This window comes from Anguilla rostrata, chromosome 2 (assembly GCF_018555375.3).
Source record: "Anguilla rostrata isolate EN2019 chromosome 2, ASM1855537v3, whole genome shotgun sequence".
NCBI lineage: Eukaryota > Metazoa > Chordata > Actinopteri > Anguilliformes > Anguillidae > Anguilla > Anguilla rostrata.
Window position 1 is genome coordinate 16,161,886 of NC_057934.1, and position 20,446 is coordinate 16,182,331.

General features: G+C 42.2%; 1 protein-coding gene across 2 annotated transcripts; it reads left to right on the forward strand.

The window, feature by feature from the left end:
* Positions 1-370: 370 nt before the first annotated feature.
* dpysl4 (dihydropyrimidinase like 4) lies at positions 371-15,276 on the forward strand. Of its 2 annotated transcripts, none has more exons than XM_064320779.1 (14): positions 371-796; positions 4,808-4,896; positions 5,768-5,952; positions 6,579-6,743; positions 8,126-8,187; positions 8,639-8,719; positions 9,620-9,688; positions 10,338-10,458; positions 10,838-10,994; positions 11,413-11,554; positions 12,145-12,315; positions 12,650-12,829; positions 13,492-13,663; positions 13,985-15,276. In XM_064320779.1, the coding sequence occupies exons 1-14, from the start codon at positions 425-427 to the stop codon at positions 14,074-14,076; spliced, it is 2,058 nt and encodes a 685-aa protein (XP_064176849.1). In that variant the 5' UTR covers positions 371-424; the 3' UTR covers positions 14,077-15,276. The 2 variants fall into 2 exon arrangements, with proteins under 2 accessions (XP_064176849.1, XP_064176850.1); XM_064320780.1 differs by lacking the exon at positions 371-796 and adding an exon at positions 2,147-2,497.
* Positions 15,277-20,446: the final 5,170 nt, after the last annotated feature.

Below are 20,446 nucleotides of genomic sequence, written 5' to 3' on the forward strand. Positions count from 1 at the left end.
TCACCATTTTCACATCACTATGTCAACCTCTCGTAAATGCGCATTTGTTCTGAGTTACAGGGAAATTTTCTTCCTTGGACATCACGTCCTTTCAAGCTGTGGTCATGCAATAAAAGTTTTTAAATGTGCCAAACAAGGTTCACAAAGTTAACACAGGCGTGCACATGATTAACTTGTCTCGTGTGTGTAGTATGACAGGACAGCTTTCTCGAGGGCTTTCCATTTCAGCACCACGCCTCTATGGACAGCTCTTACTCTGCATTGATAGCAAAACGTCACCTTTAGGTGCCACAAAGGGATACCACTACATGGCATCTACATGTGGGAAGTCATCGGTCTGTAATTTTCATTATTGTTTTGAATAATCTGGTTAATATTTCAGGAGAAACTGGCTGACCAGAAGAGGGAAAGTAATCAACAAAGGATGGCTGAGAGAAAACTTCTTCCGAGAGACGATGATGAAGGATCTCTGCTATCAAAATTAGGGACTGATAGTCCTAAACCGCGAGTGAAATTTGGAGGCATGTTTTGTAACGTAGAAGGTGCTTTCGAAAACAAAACTTTAAATTTTGAGTCATTCAGTCCCAGTTCAATGAGAAGAAACACAAAAACTCGATTCGAGGACAGATGCATGTCATCCGCGGATTCGGACCGTTTCAGTGAACGAGGGAGTGAAATAAGCAACTTCTCGAGCGCCAGTGCGACTCCTACTCGAGCCGAACCCTCTGCCAGCACGAGGGGGCAAACCATTGTCTTTCCCTCGGGACATAAGCGCGAGCGCCACGGCGAGCACCAGGTAAGTTTACACCGAGATTACTGTATCACTGAGTCATTACATATCTGCTGTATCACATATTCAGTGTGTAATTATTAAAGTTTGAAGTTGATTTGAATGTGCAGGGTTATCCAGGCAGAATATTACAGTAGAGTATAGTACAGCTGCAAGAATTTATTAATGTATAAATTGTATTTTGTGTCAGTCAAATTCAGTACAAAATGCAAGGCCAGCGAATAGCCAATAGGTGTTGGGTTTGTGCAATTATATACCATGCAATGTCATTCTGAATGACATGTTTTTATATTGCTTGAACATTCACAATTAGTGGACCAAATAAAAACCAATGCGTATAAATGTGTAATTACGTTTACACGTGTAGCCTATGTGTTGTATCTAGTAATTAAAATGAGGATTCTAATTCATGTAAAGTCTCCAAAGCATGAAGGTAACTCAAAAACATCTAGTTTGGTACAGTAATCTAAACAGATATAATCTAAGGTCTAGAGTTCGATCTGGTTAACCAACACCAGTTCACAATATAAGTCAGGGGTGTCCAATCTTATCCGAAAAGGGCCGGTGTGAGTGTTTTCTGTTTTTGTTTTAGCCCACCACTAACACACTTGATTCTACTTGGCAAGGTCTTGATTGAAGACCATGATTATTCAAATAGTTAAATTCGGTGTTGTAGAGCTGGGCTAAAACAACAATCTGCACAGACACTGGCCCTTTTCGGATACGATTTGACGCCCCTGATACAAACCAACCCTGTTTAGGGCTTCTGTGAAGGCAGTTGCCTAACACTGGCATCAAATAAAAGGGTAATTATTTCCTAGTAACACCTTGATTCATATTACGAAACTGTTAACTTATAACACCGCCAATGAGAGAAAAACCTAAACAATGAATATAATGAGAACTGGAAATAAAGGCCGAGGAATATATCCTTATACACAATGCATAGGATACTGAGCCGGTCTTAATAAAGCATAATGCGTACCATAAAAAAAGGTACGGAAAGTGTCTAAAAAGGTACAACGCATGTCACTGAGGCGGTAGCTTAACTTATATTAAATTGTAGCTATCACTATTGGTTTAATAATTTGTACCTTTTTGGTTTTCAAAATGTAGCCCTACGTATTAGTACCGAAAGAACATTACTATGCCTTTCAGCGTATATTCAGGATTTTTTTCTCCCCTCAAGAAAAAATGCACCTTTATTTCTGCGTAATGTTAACAAAGATGCACGCAATCTCCCATAAGTACGTAGACTCCTGCTATAGCGTCAATGCGCTAAAAAATCACATACAATGTAATATAATTGTATTATTTCGCTGGGATAGGACATAGAAACAACACGGATATTTTGGGTGCCAATTTAAGGCCGAAGGGGCGTTCGGAGAGGCCTGTCTGCCCTCTAATAGCCGCCAGGACGAGTCTGGAATACTAAGCAGGCAGCTGGTAAGCGAGGAAGTATTGTGAGGCGAGGGGGGGTTTTACGGTTGTCTGGCACGACAACAGAACAATAATAAAAAATAAAGCATATTTACCTTTTTATAATAAGATTGCACTTTTACTCGGCGACATTGCACCACATCCGCGGAGATTTCTATCAATACCGGGGATACACGACTGTGATATATTTCTGACGCGCAAATCAAAGCTTCGCCTGAACCGGCCGGCATGTCTTACCAAGGCAAGAAGAGCATTCCTCGTATAACGGTAAGAAGCCATTGTCGCCTCGGTGACAGCCATGATTTAGGGGTTTTAATTCGATCACAGGACGGTGATGTGCAAGGAATATATCTGGGAAAGAGTTCGCCAGTCAAATTGTTGAATACACTACAAATACCCAACCCTAACGCTATGTTATGTATTGCTTAATGCTTTGCGAAGTACTAGTATCATTCCAATACGTTTATACCGATGGGCAAATTTATGCGAGTGATATTTGTGTAACCAAACGTAAATTTCGATTAACCGACAGACTACGTTGGATACCATTAGTAAGCAGCGTGGACTATTATTGACAGTATACGTTCAGGGCACTTAAAGCACAAGCCCTCAGGTCATAATAATGTGTACAGTTGTCTAAATTGCCAGTAAGTTTGCTTGATCTGATGAAGGGCAAACACTGTGGGCTGCTGTTTCCGCCCCAGGCGCAACGTGTTGAATTGCAGGGAACCGGTATATATATTTACAGTAGCCTACCGTATCGTTTTCCTTTGTGTATTAGTCGTGTTTAAAATGGTGTTTTCTTTAGGCAGCCGAGTGACTTGGCCAAAGGACGCACTAGGACCCACCCACCCACTCACTCATTTTCTCGACACGGATGTCTATGGCCAAAGAAATCATAGGCCTACATTTGGCGACTGAAATAGCATGTTGGAAATGTAATTTTGAAGCATTCGCTGTCGGCTATGCACATATGCACGGGGAGGATTTGTTGCAGGCTTCACTACAGCAAGCTACATCCTTCATTAGAAAACGCGTATTTGCCCGTGCGGATTAATTTGCTGGCCCCAGCCCCTGGGATAAATCGCTGTTAACAAGCGCAAGCAAAATCCTATACCCTTCCGCACAATTTGACACAGTTGCCCGCCCGTTATTCTGCCGAAGATGACCTATATTCATAACAGCGGCTTCGTTTGAAACAGTTTGGAATGCAGAATATATACAATACAGCCTACTGGGAAGAACAACAAAACTGTAGATTTGCTAGGGCTGAATAGTAGTCGTATATCACAGTATTTCTCATATAACCCACCGTTAGAGCAGGTTGGGTTCACGTGGAACTATATAGACTTTACTCATAATGTTTTGGTGAAAGCGGCCACCTTCGCGCCACTTGATAACGAACTCCTGCATTTTCGACTGATCGTATGATTCAGGCGCAGTCTTAATACTCCTCCGACATCATCGCGTTTATATTCCCCTACCAGTGGCCAAAACACATTCACTGCCTGGTTTGCACATGAATGCATAAACGATGTAGCCACGTGTCAGGAAGACCATGGTGTCTTTTATATTAGAATTTGCGCAAAACAGAGGGCTGAATGCACATTATTATTATTATTATTATTATTATTATTATTATTATTATTATTATTATTTACCAAATAGATAAGCTGTCCCATCCATAAATTGAGCTATACAATACTTGACAGTTCTGACAGTTAGTCCAGTAACTTCCAGGTCATAGGGTTGTTTGCTTCATGCTTGCTCATGTGAGCTCTCCTCAAGGGGCTAGTGTGGCACTGTGCCTGGGTAGTCTGTGGCCTGGTGGATTCGTGGGCATGGTAAATAGCCAGTGTTGACTGAACAGGTACCTGCATCTTTGCCTTACTTGTGCTTTCCAACTTTTCTGCATTATCACCCCTGATAAACATCGCCCCCTGACCATAGACCCCCTGACCCCTGAATAAAGGACAAATGAGAACAAATAAGCCATGCATTCTATACTGCATTTATTTATCAGACTGACATTAATATATGGCCTGGGGTACATATGTTGGTTTATAGTATTGATATGAACATTTTACAGCCAATCCACTCATTAAGGAAATATGTATTTTTATTGCTATGTCCGGAGGGAAAGACAATGCTTTTCTTTTTGCATACTGACTTTTTTGCATATGCTTTTGTCGTTGAAATAATGATAACAGCAGTTAGATCCTCCATAACAATAAACATTTGAATGTAATGAATAGATGACATATGTAAAGGCCCAACATAAAATAATTGACCATGTTTGGGCCTTTACAACATGTTGCATATGCATAGCTAATTTCATTTTGCATCTGCTTTTTTAAAAGATCCTTCTGAAATCCTTCACAAGCCATTCATATCACCTTTTTTTAAGAATAGCAGAAAGAATTTTCATAAACACATCAGTTGCAATAAAGTGCATCATACAGACAGGATCGATATGAATTTGTGTAAATGTTTTCAATTAATGTTTGTACAATCCCTCTGAATGCGTTGGTTAATTGATGTCACTGTAAATTTATAACTTCCGTCCTTTCTTTGCAGAGTGATCGTCTGGTTATCAAAGGAGGAAAGATAGTCAACGATGACCAGTCTTTTTATGCCGATGTTTATGTGGAAGATGGAGTTATAAAGTAAGTGCGTTTGTTTTCTTTATTTGCCTATGGTTGATGATTTAGCGCATTAAAATGCAAGATAACAATGCTCAGATAAAAGAAATAAAGACGTATTGTGGTGCAATAGATATAAAATTTTAAAAGTGCACTTAAAAATACACTGTCTTGTCTAGAAAGTTATACACACACCACACCCATTGGCCTAATTTTTTTATCATGTACAGTACTGTATTTTGATGAAGATATTTAGGCTACACAGCAAGACTCTGACACAAACTGATGGGAAAGAAGAGTAGTAGAGGCACTGTGAAGCAGTTATTGTTTGTCATATCTTATTTACTGAGTAGGAAATGCCAAATGTACAATCTGAACAATGAAACGTCCATTGCTCAGCCCTCCTGCGGAGCTCTGCTCCAGTTCCCAGTTTAAATTAGCTATTGGCTATGGCTGCACCGAAGTGAACCTTCAGCCTCCAATTTGGCATTCTAATTATAGGCTGTGGCCCACTTCCCTGGAGTACAGAAGCCTTCTTGGCATTTCATTGTGGTTGTTTTTTATTTAAGGCTGATTTTCCCTTTCATTTATGTTACTTTCTAATATTCTAACATATATCCGTATATTTTGACATTTGCTTTTTATTAGTTTTTGTTTTTTTGGTCAACTCTACTGGGAGTGCCGTTCTACTGCCTTGTCCTGTGGTCGGGGAATTGTTTTCCCTGTTTTTTTCCCCAACTGGCTGTTTTGTGATTGTTCCATTTCCTCGAGAAAACATAATTTCCTCTTTCATTTTGCATCAACAGAATAAAAAAAAAAACAAAAGAAGTTCCATAAAAATATTTTGTGTTTCTCGTTTGCTTGCTTATGGTCTGTGTTTGTTTTTGACCCTCAGGCAGATTGGGGAAAGCCTCATCGTGCCCGGGGGGGTGAAGGTAATCGACGCTTACGGCCACATAGTCATCCCGGGCGGGATAGACGTCAACACCAGCCTGCATGCCCCCTTCCTGGGCATGAGCCCGGCCGACGACTTCTACCACGGGACCCGGGCTGCCCTGGCGGGGGGCACCACCATGATCAGTCCGTATTACCCCACTCCAAAATGCATTAGTGGGATGAAGGGGGGGGGGGGGTGGCGGGGCGGGTGGGAGGTGGGAGGGGGGCATCAGCTTCTGCAGACCAGGGAGGGGGAAGCATTTTTGAGCGAATCAGTCGAGCTGGAGTAAAAGGCTAGGGGAGAGCTTGTCTACTGATGTTAGATCAAGTGAAACGGGGTCACTGGACTGTCACAGGAGTTTTACATTAAAGATGATGACTTTATCTTCTTTTTGGTAAACAGCCACATAGCTTCGCTCTTCTCTGTGTAGTAGATGTAATGCCAATGCAAGCTTCAGGATTTATTGGCACATTAAAGCCTGAAACTGGCTTGCTTTTGCTTTGTTATTGATCTTTCTTTTACAGTACTATTAAAGCTTCACTAATACGGTCTTATTTCCCACATGTGGAACTTTGTATTTAACAGTCTGCTCAAAATCGGTCCCTAAATCCTGGAGCTTTCTATCATCTGCACATTTACCAATTTTGCTACTAATACTACTTTGTCAAGGGAATGTATGTAAATGAGGAAGAGCAGAGGTCTCAGTATTATTCCCAGGAGATATGACCTCACTGTTCTGTCTTAACTTCACTTGTGCTTCCTGCTGCAGTTGACCACGTCGTACCTGAGCCTGGGTCTAGTCTCCTGGGCACGTATGATCAGTGGCGGGACATCGCTGACAAGAAGTCGTGCTGTGACTACTCCCTTCACATGGACATCACCCGTTGGCACGAGGGCCTCACTGAGGAGCTGGAGACCCTAGTCAGAGACAAAGGTATTGTTTTTTAACTCCTCCCCCTTTACCTTTACCTCCATTTGGAATTGTGCCGAGTCACAGCTATGTCACCAGTACCCACACACTAGGAATTCTGAAGCATGCGCACTCCCCTAATGCACTTGCAAGTAAACAACCATTATACATCCTGCTGTTAACATAGAACTACAGGAGAGCTAGCACCAATCAGAGAGGTGTGTCATTCACTGGCGCATCTGGTAGCCTGTGGACACTGTTGGGAGGAAACAATTTAGCGGTGTAATGGAAATGTTGAAATGGGACTACAGTAATATCACAGTCTCTCCCCCTCTATCCTTAATTACCCTTGGATCAGCATCTGCTGCTTGGTACTTGCTGAAGATAGCTCAGTTGATGATTGATGGGCAGACTGGAATAACAGGGAGCCACATTGAAACTAAGATTTTGTTTAAGTCTTTACGCTTTCAGTCTTCTGCAAGATTGAGACCAAATGAGAGCTGTGCCTGACAACATCAAAATGTGATTCACTGTATAAAAAAGAAAGCAAAGTTATTTTCCCAGGACTTCCCATGGTCCTGATTTGGAGATGCAATTTACATCTAGGGTGTCTTTGCAAATAGAAGTATCTTTGCTTTGATGTTTTGTATTTTTTCTGTTAGGGCAGGGACAGATCTAAACATCACTTCGCTGGATGCCCCCTCTTTTCATCTTCTTCATTTCCGTCTTCTCTCTTCTCTCCTCACTGCTCATCATCTCCTTCTCTCCCCACTCATCTGCCCTCTTTTCTTCTACCTTCTCTATTCTCCTGGGCTCTCCGGTCCACTCCTCACCTCTTCATCCCTTGCACTTCCTCTCTCTTTCCCCTCCCCTCTGGCTTTATCTCGCTTTGCATGCACCATTTCATCCTCTCTCTTCCAGCGGGTTGGATTACTGCAGGGGACAGGGCCGTAATCATGATGCCCGTGCTAAATAATCTGCCCAGACAGCTGCCTTCCACCCCCATCCCACATACCAGCGCAGACATGCCCGCCCACACAAATACAGACACGTTTACACGTGCCAGACCGACATCATCGCCATCAGCGGAGCGACCACCAGAGCTAATCTCGCTGATATTCACAGACATGATGCTAAAAGTGGTGAAGCATGACACTTAAAGCACGAGGTATGCTGTGTTTGAGGGTTATTTGAAGAAAAACAGAAAAACAAAAAAAATATATTTGTTTTTTTTTGACAAAATACATATCCTGAAAACCATATTTGTCTGAGAAAAGAATTATAACATGTGTATCTCAGTCTACAGTATATGCCCCCTCAGCAGTACAGTACATAATTTTGCATTGCAAACTAATTTTTTTAGACAGAATTTTTAAGATGAAGTCTTTTTAACCTTTTTTTCACAGGGGTGAATTCCTTTTTGGTCTATATGGGGTACAAGGACAGATTCCAGAGTTCTGACACCCAGGTAAGATTTCCCTTAACTGTGGATTCTAATCTGAATCTATAATTATCAGTATCATATAATGTCTGCAACATGCAAAAACAAAAACAAAAATAAAACACGGTATCTCCATTTTGTTTTGTTTTTTCCACACACTGAAAGCAATACAACCATCAGTTTTGTTGATTCAATACTTTCGTGCTCGTTGATTGCTGTAATTAAGCTGCCATTGATCGAAGCAGTTAGCACTATGAGAGTAAGTCATTGTCCAAACACCAACAATCGTAAGCGTAGAAAAGTATTTGAATCCAAAACAAATACCTGTTTGACCCAGGTCTGACCACAATGCTCATTGGTAACAAGATAATATAAGCAGTTTTTAGCTTTTCCTGTGAATTCTGTTTCTTTGGAGATGTCTTTATGTACAGCACACATGCTAAATGCGGGCCAGTAACGCTGGTATCCCTCCGCGCAGATGTACGAAGCGTTCAGCGTCATCCGGGATCTGGGGGCCGTCGCGCAGGTGCACGCCGAAAACGGAGACATCATCGATGAGGTGCGCCCGCGCTACCTCACTCACGCCACACCCGCAGATTCAGAAGCGGAAAATTCCGCCCGTCATTTCGCCGCTGTAATGAGACAGCGGAAAGGAGGCTGTGCTTGCCTGCCAAAGCGCTCCCTCTCCTCCTACGCGGCTAAGCTTTATTGATCCCTGATCGACGCTCGGCAAATCGTCCGTGGCGCTCGGCCAAGTCCTCAGCTGCTGAGCCGTGCTCTAACGTTAGGGCGGAGGGAGAGATCTGATATCCACGGCAACCCCACGGCAATGCAGGCACAGCTGTGCTTCATCAACGTTATGTTACAGCTTCAAGCCGATTTGAGAAGAATATGGTTTTGCAGCATGTACACATTTATACAGATAAGTCGTATTGAGTGGTGAAAAAAAAGAAAATTGTTGGCTAGTCGTTTTACTGAAGTGCTGCACATCTCTCACATCTAATGGTGGTACATTGGCAGGTGCCCAACCCAATGAGAGGAGTAGTTATTGAGCAATGAGGTGGGGTACACTTGGCCAAATAAAATCACTGATCCTATGGTCAGTTATGCCTCAACTTACAGGATTCCAGCCACAGTTGACACTGATATGATCCAGATCTGACCTCAACCTTAATGCACATATCAAAACTACGTACCACTGCCTAAAAATACAACGTCTGTCCTTCACGAGTTACTTTCTGATTATCATGTCTCCTTATAGCAGGAAAGATATAACTTACATTCGGTATGGTTTTTATTTTTACAGTCAGATATTTGCAGAAGCAGTTTTTTGAGTACAAGCCCAGCTCTCTCACACTCTTGCCCTGATTGACCTAGATGAGGCTAGCCTTCTCCAGAGAGGTTAACAGTATGAAATTAAGGACGCCTCAGTTTGGTGCTGTGGTTTTTCTGTTCGCAGGAGCAGAAGAAGTTGCTGGAACTGGGGATCACAGGCCCCGAAGGACACGTGCTGAGCCATTCTGAGGAGGTACGGACCGCAAATCCCCTCTGGACCTCCCACATTGTGAGGCAGAGCCAAATAGGACATCACACCAGAGTGACGGAGGCAGTGTTCAGATTGAGCGTCTTTTATTGTGTCCGGCACGTTTTCACTGTCAGAAAACAAGCATCGGGGATCAGCCAGGCTTAGACTTTGTTTAAAGAGAGGGAGTATTTATTTTTATCAATAACCACCCATAATCCTCTAGGTGAGAGGAGCATATGATCTGAGTTGCTGGAGTCTACTAAATTTGTGTGGTGTTTCCACAAAACCTACAATAACCAGACAGTCAGCGCCTACATTCCGTCTGTCCTCTTCACTTCCTTGCTTGCTGTCGGTAACAGGAATTCTAGTGCTATATTACAGTTTATAAAAAGTCAGAACGAGTTGTGCCCAAGGACAAAACGTGCTGCTACCCTATGTTTGTAAGCTTTACTTATCCAAGTGAAAACTGATTTTTAAAAGTGACTGAAACAAAAAGAGGCCTGGCACTGTATTTGGTCACAAGCCTTCATGAATAATGCATTAGACACATTAAACTGGAGCATTTCAGCTTCATGTTAAGAGTATGTAGCCGTTCACTTGTTCAGTCAATGGAATCCTCAGCGCTTTTGACTGAAGGTGTGATGTCTTCCAGGTTGAAACGGAAGCTGTGTATCGAGCCATAACTATCGCCAAGCAGGCCAACTGCCCCCTCTACATCACCAAGGTGATGAGCAAGTCTGCGGCTGATGTCATCGCTCAGTCCAGGAAGAAGGGTAAGAATGTGTCAATGAGCGTGTTTGGTACTCACAGGGTATGGCACAGTGCTGAAATGCATAAGCACCATTCCTGATATGTCAAATGTATGCACAACACTGAAGACTAGAGATTGCATCAATGTAAGATGGTATGAGAACAATGCAGTCCACTGGCCATGCCATTCACAATGACTGTATTTGCAAGATATTAAATGGTGTGATTGGAGCACAGCTTTGTTTCCTGTTTAAAACTACTAGGCCACCATTCTTCCCTACTGTTGTGTACTAGTCTTACCTGAATTAGAAAATGGTGGGAAGTATTGCTTGTATTACTTGTTTCCTGCTTATTCAAATGAAAGGTTCTTAATCTACCCTGCTTCTTGGCTTTTCATTTCAGGCATTGTGGTTTTCGGGGAGCCAATCACCGCCAGCCTGGGCACTGACGGCTCACACTATTGGAGCAAAAACTGGGCCAAAGCCGCTGCCTTTGTCATGTCCCCGCCCCTCAGCTCCGACCCCAGCACTCCAGACTACCTCAATTCACTGCTGTCCTGGTGAGAATGAGCAGCCTAACCCTAACCCTACTGCAAAACAAAGGCATGATTCAATGTGATGCTGTGACAGCTGCTAGTCGCTACAGTTTGTCAACCTGAGGCATAATGGGATTGCAAAACACAAAGACAGAGAACAAATATGACCTGACAAAGTCCGGGGCTTGGCTAATGTTTATAGTCCCCAAACACTTTTAACTGTGTGACACCATTTTGTGCGAGCAGACCTTTGTCAGGAGCTGACATGATAAAGATTCGCTAGCGGCGAAACATAGCATCACGCAATTATAGGTTAGTTTTGGGCTTGTAGGTGATGTGAGAGTGCTTCCATTTATTTCTGCGAAAATGGATACTGCTTTGTGAAGAACAGTCGCGGTCTTGGGCGTGAAGTTTTTCCCCATGTCCGTGCCTTTTCCATCAGCGGGGACCTGCAGCTGACGGGCAGCGCTCACAGCACCTTCACCACGGCGCAGAAGGCCGTCGGGAAGGACAACTTCACCGACATTCCCGAGGGAACCAACGGGATCGAGGAGCGGATGTCCATCGTTTGGGAGAAGGCCGTGGTACGCAGATCTCACATTCTCTACATAAGTGTGATAGTGATGTCATTTCACTGAATTGTCTTTTTTCTTCTTCTTCACCTTTTAGCCGTGAAATTAGCCCATGTCATAGCCTTCAGTGATATTACCATGCTATTCTGGTTTATCAAGCCATGGTTTATCAATTACTACATTAGAACAACATCAACAGGTATTTTATCAGACGCTCTTATCCAGAGTGACTTACACAACATGTTCACATAGCATTTACATTGCATCCATTTATACAGCTGGATATATACTGAAGTAATGCAGGTTAAGTACCTTGCTTAAGGGTACAACGTCAGTGTCCTACCCAGGAATTGAACCTGTGACCTTTAGGTTTCAAGCCCAGTTCCTTACCCATTATACTACACTACCGCCCCCATACCTACCTCATAAATGGTGACATTCCCTAGGACAGTCTGCCAGTTGGCAGAGCCGCTTATGAATGTTAATACAGTTCTTATGGTGGTTATATTTTGTGTCCATGAAGGTTTTATGCAACTCTCAAATAGGATCCTTCATCGCAAGTTTTATAGATTTTTCTGTTACTGAGCTTATTTTATCAACAGGCGACAGGCAAGATGGATGAAAATGAGTTTGTCGCGGTGACCAGCACAAACGCCGCAAAGATCTTCAACCTTTACCCTCGCAAGGGTCGGATCGCGGTGGGCTCTGATGCCGACATGGTCCTCTGGAACCCCAAGGAAACCAAGATATTATCTGCTAAGTCCCATGCTCTGGTATGACTTTGAGTACCTGAATCATCACACTCACCATTTGCGATGCATCGTTTTTCATTTACATTATTTATGTACTCAGCTGGTATAGAGTTACAGTGGCATCACAGGATGCCTGGTTATGAAACTGGCCTTAAGGAACCAAGAATCTATTTGAGTTAAGCAGCTATGCCCCACAAGGGAATCAAACCTGCAGGTCCCGCTCCTTAACCACTGCTATGCCCATACGCTGTGGTACAGATCAGTCTAGGGAACACCAGATCTCTGCAGCCACACCGCAGAAACAATGTAAGGACTGTACCTTATCGATGTGGACATGTCCGATATCTCATTGCAGACAGTCGAGTACAATATTTTCGAAGGGATGGAATGCCGAGGGGCCCCGACGATGGTGATCAGCCAGGGGAAGATCGTGCTGGAGTCCGGGGAGCTGAACGTCACCGAAGGGTCCGGGCGCTTCGTCCCCAGGAAGGCTTTCCCAGACTACGTCTACAAGAGGATCAAGGCCCGGAGCAGGGTAAGGGCCGGCATGCGAGCGTGTTCACAGAATTACTGGGAGGTTTTAATTCATCTTAACCCGCGTGCCAGCTCTCACTCAGAGGATCCTGTTTGCCTGCTTCAATGTTCTAGCCAAAGCCCAATCTGAGGTTATTCACATCCTTCAGCAAAAGGACAGCTCAGTGTTGATGGTGATATTATTATTATTATTATTATTATTATTGTTGTTGTTGTTGTTGTTGTTGTTGTTGTTGTTGATATTTATCATTATTTAAAAGAAAAAAATAAATTTTGTAGAGAGAATTTGTTGAGAGCAGAGTCTGATATGTACACTGAGAAGAACTGTGGAAATGCCAATGATTACATAAATGTGCTTTCACAAAGTTCTGTAATCACCATGGGAAAATTGCCCATGACCTTGACGGAATTTCATTTAATTACACCACTACAGTGCTAAACTCTATCTGAACTTTAAAGCATGTTTCATGCTTAATAGAGATCTGTGGTCTACATTACATAACGCTACATTCAAGGTTCATATGTATGTTAAGGTTATTGCAGTTGGTCCAGTGAGTGTAGAGAAGCATTTACTTATGTAAAACCAGAGAGGTTCTACGGTGTATTTTTGTTTTTAACACATTCAATTTTTGACTCATATCATTTTATGGTTTGTCGTCAAAGATGGCAGATGCCCGGGGTGTTCCAAGGGGGCTTTACGACGGCCCCGTCCATGATGTTGTCAGTGCAACAATGTCAATGCCGCCAACTCCTACCTCACGCGGACCAACATGCCCAGGAAAGGCTCAGATAGCCCCGGCACGGAACCTCCATCAATCAGGGTTCACTCTGTCTGGTAAGCCCCACCCACAGTGCAATATACATTGCGCCCATCTGTATCTACTTTGTCTATTCTCTTTCAACACAAGTTTTGCCTAACCCTGTGCTGTAAACACTGCCTAGTATTTGAATCAGTCTTTTTTTTTTAGTTTGTTTAATATGATATTCTCGCACCCAGGGTGTGCTACCTGTCTGTCTGTGTATTATCAATAATAATAATAATAATTATTATTATTATTATTATCTTGTTTTGGCGTGGTTGATATATTTTAAAACATTTACATTTACACAGCTTTACATAGTGTAACTCACATTACATCATGTTTGTGTATTTCAGGTACTCAAATGGATGACCACATTCCAAGGCGCACTGCACAAAGGATTGTGGCTCCCCCTGGTGGTATATCCAATATTACTTCACTCTCGTGATCTTTGTCTCTGCTGGAGAAAACAATAACTGTAGCCTCTGAATCAAACTGTTTTGACTTCCATAGCATACACGGAGTTACAATAAAGTATCTGAAAAGCAGAAAGTGCAAATAATGTATTCAAATATGCCAACAGTCAAAACATCCTGCATATCTATTCTAATTTACAATAAATCCACTTATGTTTACCACCTTTAACTTCCGACGACATCCATCTACCATCAGTCCATAGCATGTGCGGAAAACAGATCATTCATAATTGTTTAGAAATATATTATCTCAGCTTCAGTGTAGCATTAAACTTCTGAGACAAATTAGTTGGAAGTGAAATTAGTTCCTGTAAGAAAAAAAAAAACCACTGTGAGAGGATATCAGTGTAGTGCTGCTTTCTGACTGAGTGCATTATTAAAATTAATTTTGTCCTTTGTTTCATGTTTTGGACCTGGGTTGTACCTGTATTTCTCTCCTCTGTCCTCTTCCGGGCTGTACATTTAATATGTATTAGTGTCAGTGATTGATAGAGAGCAGCTTTAGTTAGAGTGCTTGTATGTGTGTCACTGTAAAACATAAATATAATGAATGACATAAAGGGTTTGCACCCAAATTTTAAGAAGCAACATCTTCCATGACAATTACATCTTCTCAGCTTCTTAGAGCCATAGGTATGCCTACACGCTCATCTCTGTTCTTAGTTATTTTATCTTTACAGAAAGATAAAATATTTCACCCCACAGTTTGTATTGTTATTATTATTATTATTTAAATATAAATTATGGTGCTCTTAAATCATATACTGTAGGCATGGCAACATGAAACTGTCATGGATTTAACAAAATAAAACATGGTTATAAAAACCTCTTTTTAAACCTGGTTTGAATTTGTAAACCCCAGTGGTTCACTGAGATATCATTCTTATGTCTTTGTAAACTTCCTGTTTTGTATTTTTACAAGATCTGACAAAAAGGCAATTTTTAAAAAAACAAACTAGTTGAACAATGTTTAAGTTGTGCTGTTCTCTGAAAAGGTCTTTATTAAATGGTGTGAGATGTACTCTGTTGGCAGTGTTCATTTTAAGGAAATCTGGTTGACTGGTGAATCTTTTTTATACCTTTTTCTGTGTCCTGTCTGTCTGTAAATACAATACGTGTTTCAAAATATGCATGGTAAGCATGTCTGGAATAAAGTTTGTGAAAATGTATAATATTGTGTGTTTATTTTCAGATATTTCATTGTCATATATTTCATATATAACAGCCAGTGTCAATCATATAATCCATGAAAATGTGAACACATGGCAGTACAGTACTTTTCCTTGGCAGCCATATTCTTCTTAAAAAATGGTGCATATGGGCATAACATTTTCCACATGCTAGTCATGAAGCAATATATGAGTAAATATAAAGTAGATGCCTTCCTAGAAAATGCAGTTATTACTTATTATTGTCACTAGTGGGGAGCATGTTGACACTCAAAAGGTGCATAGTCGCAATTCTTAATAGCTCCAAATAACACATATTATTGAAGTGCCCAAACTGTATCTGGGATAACAACAATCTTCTTTGACAAGTAGAATCATGTCACGTTCTGACTCACGCAATACATATCTAGAAGGCTATTAGAAGGTGTTTGATACCCTGCCCGTTTAGGTTGTGTATGTCATGCTATACATCTTTCTTTACTACCCTCTACTGGCTACTATGTAGTTCTGCAACTGTTTTTTCATCACTGTCTTCCCTGTGGTTATGATGGATGGAGTTAGGGTCAATGAGAATGGAAAGCAGTAGTCAACGCTTTTGGAAGATGTTACCAGGGTTCCCTGGGTATTGTTTAAATCAGGAACTGTGCTGTGCTTAAATACATTGAACCTGTGACTAATGCAAATAGCTCTTCTACTGCAAAGCTCCACAAGTGACATGATGCGTGTAGGCCTGGAAAGGAATGGGGTTGACTTACCTGACTGACCACAGGTAGACCAGTCTAGCCAGGAATCAGAGAAGGCTTTCCGTTCTCATGCGTGCGTTGGGTTGTTGCAGGGAATCGTCCAGTCCTTCAGCTCCCAGAAAGAAACGCATTTTAAATAACTTTTTTTCAGCTTTCATTTTGTGTAACGGCATCAGAGATCAAAAGAACGGGGTGATTAATATCACATGAGAGAATAATGCATGTAAACAGTTTCATTGAAATACCAATAGGGACTTTCTCCCCTTCATATTCTTCTCGGTTTAATTTCATGCTCCAGTGATTTGCAGTAAGCAAGCACCAAAGAATTGGGTCTGGTTTGAGCTGGCTTTTCCATTTTTCCAATGCAAGTTTAATAAATAATCATTTTAAAAAGTTGTACACCCCAGGCCCTCACATGACAATTTAAAAATGCATAGCTTTTTCCATTATTTAGCCCTGTTTAAAGGGGTTTAAGAGAACAATGAAAGAAGGGCATTTAAAAGGGCAAAATGTCTTTCTGCACACAGTGTGGATATGTCAGGCCATGTCAGAGGCCATGGCTAGTCCATAGCAGATCACTCGCATATCAAAGCTAACGGCATAGGCTAGGGCCATTGACTGGGTATGCAAATGCAGAGCATACATGATCTCCATATTGAGGAAACACCATTGGTCAGTCACTTCATAAAGATTACATGATGGGCATTATATTTCACTGGGTAATTTGCATTCTATCTCCCATTGGGTCCAGTATGTGCGGATAAAATTCAATGGAGCCCATTCCAGAATACCTACATTGAGTGAAGAGCAGGAACGCATCCTCTATAGGTCACCAATCCACCGTAGGGTCGCACACCATTCACTCACACAATCACACCCCAATGACAATCTATACTCGTCAGTTAACCTAAACTCTATGTCTTTGGATTGTGGGAGGAAACCGGAGTACCTGGAGGAAACCCACAGGGACACGAGGAGAACGTGCTTCACACAGAAAAGCTGGGATTCAAACTCTGTATCTTCTTGCTGGAAGGCGACAGCACTTGTGTCGCCCTGGCGACATCACCCTTAGGCATTCCATTCCGTTTGTGCTGCTGGCCATTTTGCTGCAATCTACACAAAACAAAACACATAAACCATTCTGGCGAACAAATACTCTATCAAATAGTGCCGGCCACATAATGCGGAGGCTTTCTCAAGTCTTGTGACCATCTGCACCTGTCTTGGAAGGAAAATGCAACCGTTTTTAGTGGTCAAATGTGAATTTGCTGAAAGAAACTGAGGCGCCAAGTTTATGTGCATATCTTTGTTACCTATGCTTAGCTTGCGTCACTGACTCTCAAGGTTCCATAAACTGCATTACCACTTATATGCTGCAGGTGTCAGTGATGATGCATCGCCAAAATGACATTCTCATTGTTACCAAATTTTGTGCTTTTGAAACTTGGAAGTTTTGCTGCTTTTGGTGAGTGCGGTTGTGTTTGGCTCTTTTCCCTTGATTTACCATAAGCGCAGCTGTGTTTGCAGGCGTTTCCTTTCCTGACCACAATTTGATCAGGGTTTCAGTCTTCAGACTCGAGCTAAATCCTTCTCAGATAAGACTGGGGACCCGCAGATATTACTGTCACTGTGTGTCTCCGAAACATAAATAATGAACAGATCAAAGAACTGTCAGTGTTCATCTGTTATGAGAACACCGTATGGTGTGAAAACAGAGATAATTGCTTGCTTGTTCCTTCTTGTGTCCTGCTGAAGTATTTTTATTGACACAGAATTGTCTTTAGAATTGCCAATAGCTTTACACAAGGTGGTACAGCGTATCTCCCTTTGAATTGTAATTCACTCTGTGGTTTTCATTTTGTGGAGCCTCTCTAGTATCCTGTCCTATGGCGAATGCATTGTGTGCGATGTGAAAAAAATATGAGCCTGATAAAAATGGTTGAAAAACCAATAACAAAAAAAACAAATAATTTGAATTATTTAGGCCCTCAGAAAATTACACTCCTGCCTGTGATGTTGCTTTCTGAGGGACTGGGAATGAACTTTGATTGTAATTGGTATTTACTATACAAGGTACACAGACCCACTGAACCATGTACATTTAAGCGATGCATACACACACGTTGGATACATGCAGTCACACAGAAATGTACAAACACAGATTCACTTACAGGTGCACACAAGAACACACACATATACGCACAGGTATATGATATTCTTTCTTGATATCTCTATTTATAAGTGTGTAATGGGACAATAACTGGTAAACCTCTAATAAACAGTGCAGAAATAAATAAATCTGAAAAGATGGAGTTGTTCTCCAATCACCTGTTTCCATTGAAAACCAGGCAGCTACATGTTGAGATATGCCTCAACGTGTTATTTTCAGTCTGCGTATTTAATGTTGCCTATCTGAGACTGAGAGCCGAGTGACCCTCATTCAAGAATAGGCTCCCAGTTCAGAGCTGAGTTTACACCATTAGCTGCAAGCGCCTGGACTGTGATCCTATCACTCCCCAGTGCATGCTGGAAAAATAGCGCTACGACTCCGAAAACAAATTAATGGGCTGGGTCCTCGCGGGCTTGTGAAGAGGCATGTTCCAATCTAACGCATCTGCGCACTTTCGAAACTAAATGGATCCACATCTTTCAAATGTGCGAATAACTCAAATAATTATCCAATTTCCAGTCCTTTTTTAAATCTCTTTTTTTCCCCCTGTGACTTCCACTGAATACGCTCAAACACCTCATTTTGTATTGCAGGCAGAATATGTTTTGTATTTTTATGTGGAGTATATGGATAAGATACAGACTGTTGCCTGGAGTAGAAGATGGCATACATGACCCCTTTCATTGGTGTATGCATGTATTGAAGTGGCAATCAAATGTTCAAGTATGCCTAGTTATTGGTGTGAAATTAAGGTATGCATTCCTTTGCTATGCAAACCCCCCCCCCCCCCCCCCCCCCCCAAAAAAAAAAACAAACAAACCAGAGATGGGCAAACAGTGTTATTCCAGAGGGTAAACATGTCGCAGCCTTCCTTTTTACCCCATTTTATCCAAGAAAATCCACAGTAAAACGAGTGATTTAAAGAAAGTGTGTTTTCACAGACGGTGACTTTTAACACAGTCTTTACTTGGGATTAAGACCTTTTCTCCATCGATGGTGCGACAGAAGCACCGTTAAATCTTCAGTCCTTTAACTCGATCAGCAGTATTGCGCGGAGAATAAACTTTTCCCGAAGGAGCCTCGATTTCCTCGCTTTCTGTTCAAAAAAAAAAAAGCCCAGATATTTGTTGGCTTTCGAAAGTGTCACACCAAATTGGACAGCAGGAGGAGATTTGATGACAAAAATTAAATAAGCCTCTGTAAAGAAGGTAATTTACTGGCTCAATACAGGTCTTATTATTGCAGGCAAGGCTGTCTGCTCAATGAATCACTTGTGTGTACATGTCCCCCACAGAGGCTACCAAGGAGATAATTTTGTTGAGGAGTAGAGGCAAAAGCTGCCCCGCCGCTCATTCTTAGCTTCCACGGTGGTGTAAAAGGACAGCATGCGGCGACTTCTGGATTTGCACGATCCATCAGGCCTGTGCATCAGCGCTGCCTTCTATCAACAATGAAATGCCACCTCGAAGGCAATCTAAGACCCGGAGATTAGCACGCCAAAGTGGAGCCAACATTTAGCGCAGGGCAGTCGACGGCAGTATTAACATCATCACCAGCGCCGCACAAGACATCACTGGAAGGATTTGTGACCACCCAAACTTTTTAAAGTGTGTACAACAGTACCTACAGCACAACTTTCCTGAGCAGCCCCGAGGAAGACGCAAGCGGTAGTTCTGAGCATTGCTCAGCCGAGCCATTCCCAGCATAGTTTAGCCCAGCCATTCTGAGCTTTGTTGAACCCAGAAGCTCCTGGCATAATCAACCCAGCCACGTCCATCGAAACACAACCCAGGTTCTCACAGCATAACCTGACCCTGCTAAGCGCATCCACATGAGGGCCAAAAATGCCTTGGGTGTGACAGGTGCGTATAAATCTGCTGATTTTAATGCGCCGCGTGTTACAAGCATCTTCAAATAAGTGCTTTCAGCTGTCCCACCCAGCTGACATCTGGACGACCTCGTCCCCTGTGGCTGTGTGATTAGTAGGGGGCAAAGAATAATCTAAGACCTGGAGCTACAACCTGAAGTGCAGCTGAGAGTCAGTCGATGACAATACAAATATCAGCAGCAATGCCGCATGAACAGTCACTGGAAGTATTTGCGCAGTAGTTCTTAACCCAACCAAGTCACTCCTAGCCTAACTCATCACAGCGAATCCCAGCAGAACTCAACCCATCAAAATTTAACCCCACTAATTCTAGCGTAATTCAATCCGACTTTGAGCATACCTGACCTGATTAATCCTATCTCAAAGCAGGCC

Bases quoted from the DNA above. Each gene is read 5' to 3' on its own strand.
- dpysl4 (XM_064320779.1), top strand. From the start codon at position 425: ATGGCTGAGAGAAAACTTCTTCCGAGAGACGATGATGAAGGATCTCTG. The intron at 8,188-8,638 runs GTAAGATTTCCC...CCCTCCGCGCAG, and splicing joins TCCAGAGTTCTGACACCCAG to ATGTACGAAGCGTTCAGCGT. The intron at 9,689-10,337 runs GTACGGACCGCA...GATGTCTTCCAG, and splicing joins TGCTGAGCCATTCTGAGGAG to GTTGAAACGGAAGCTGTGTA.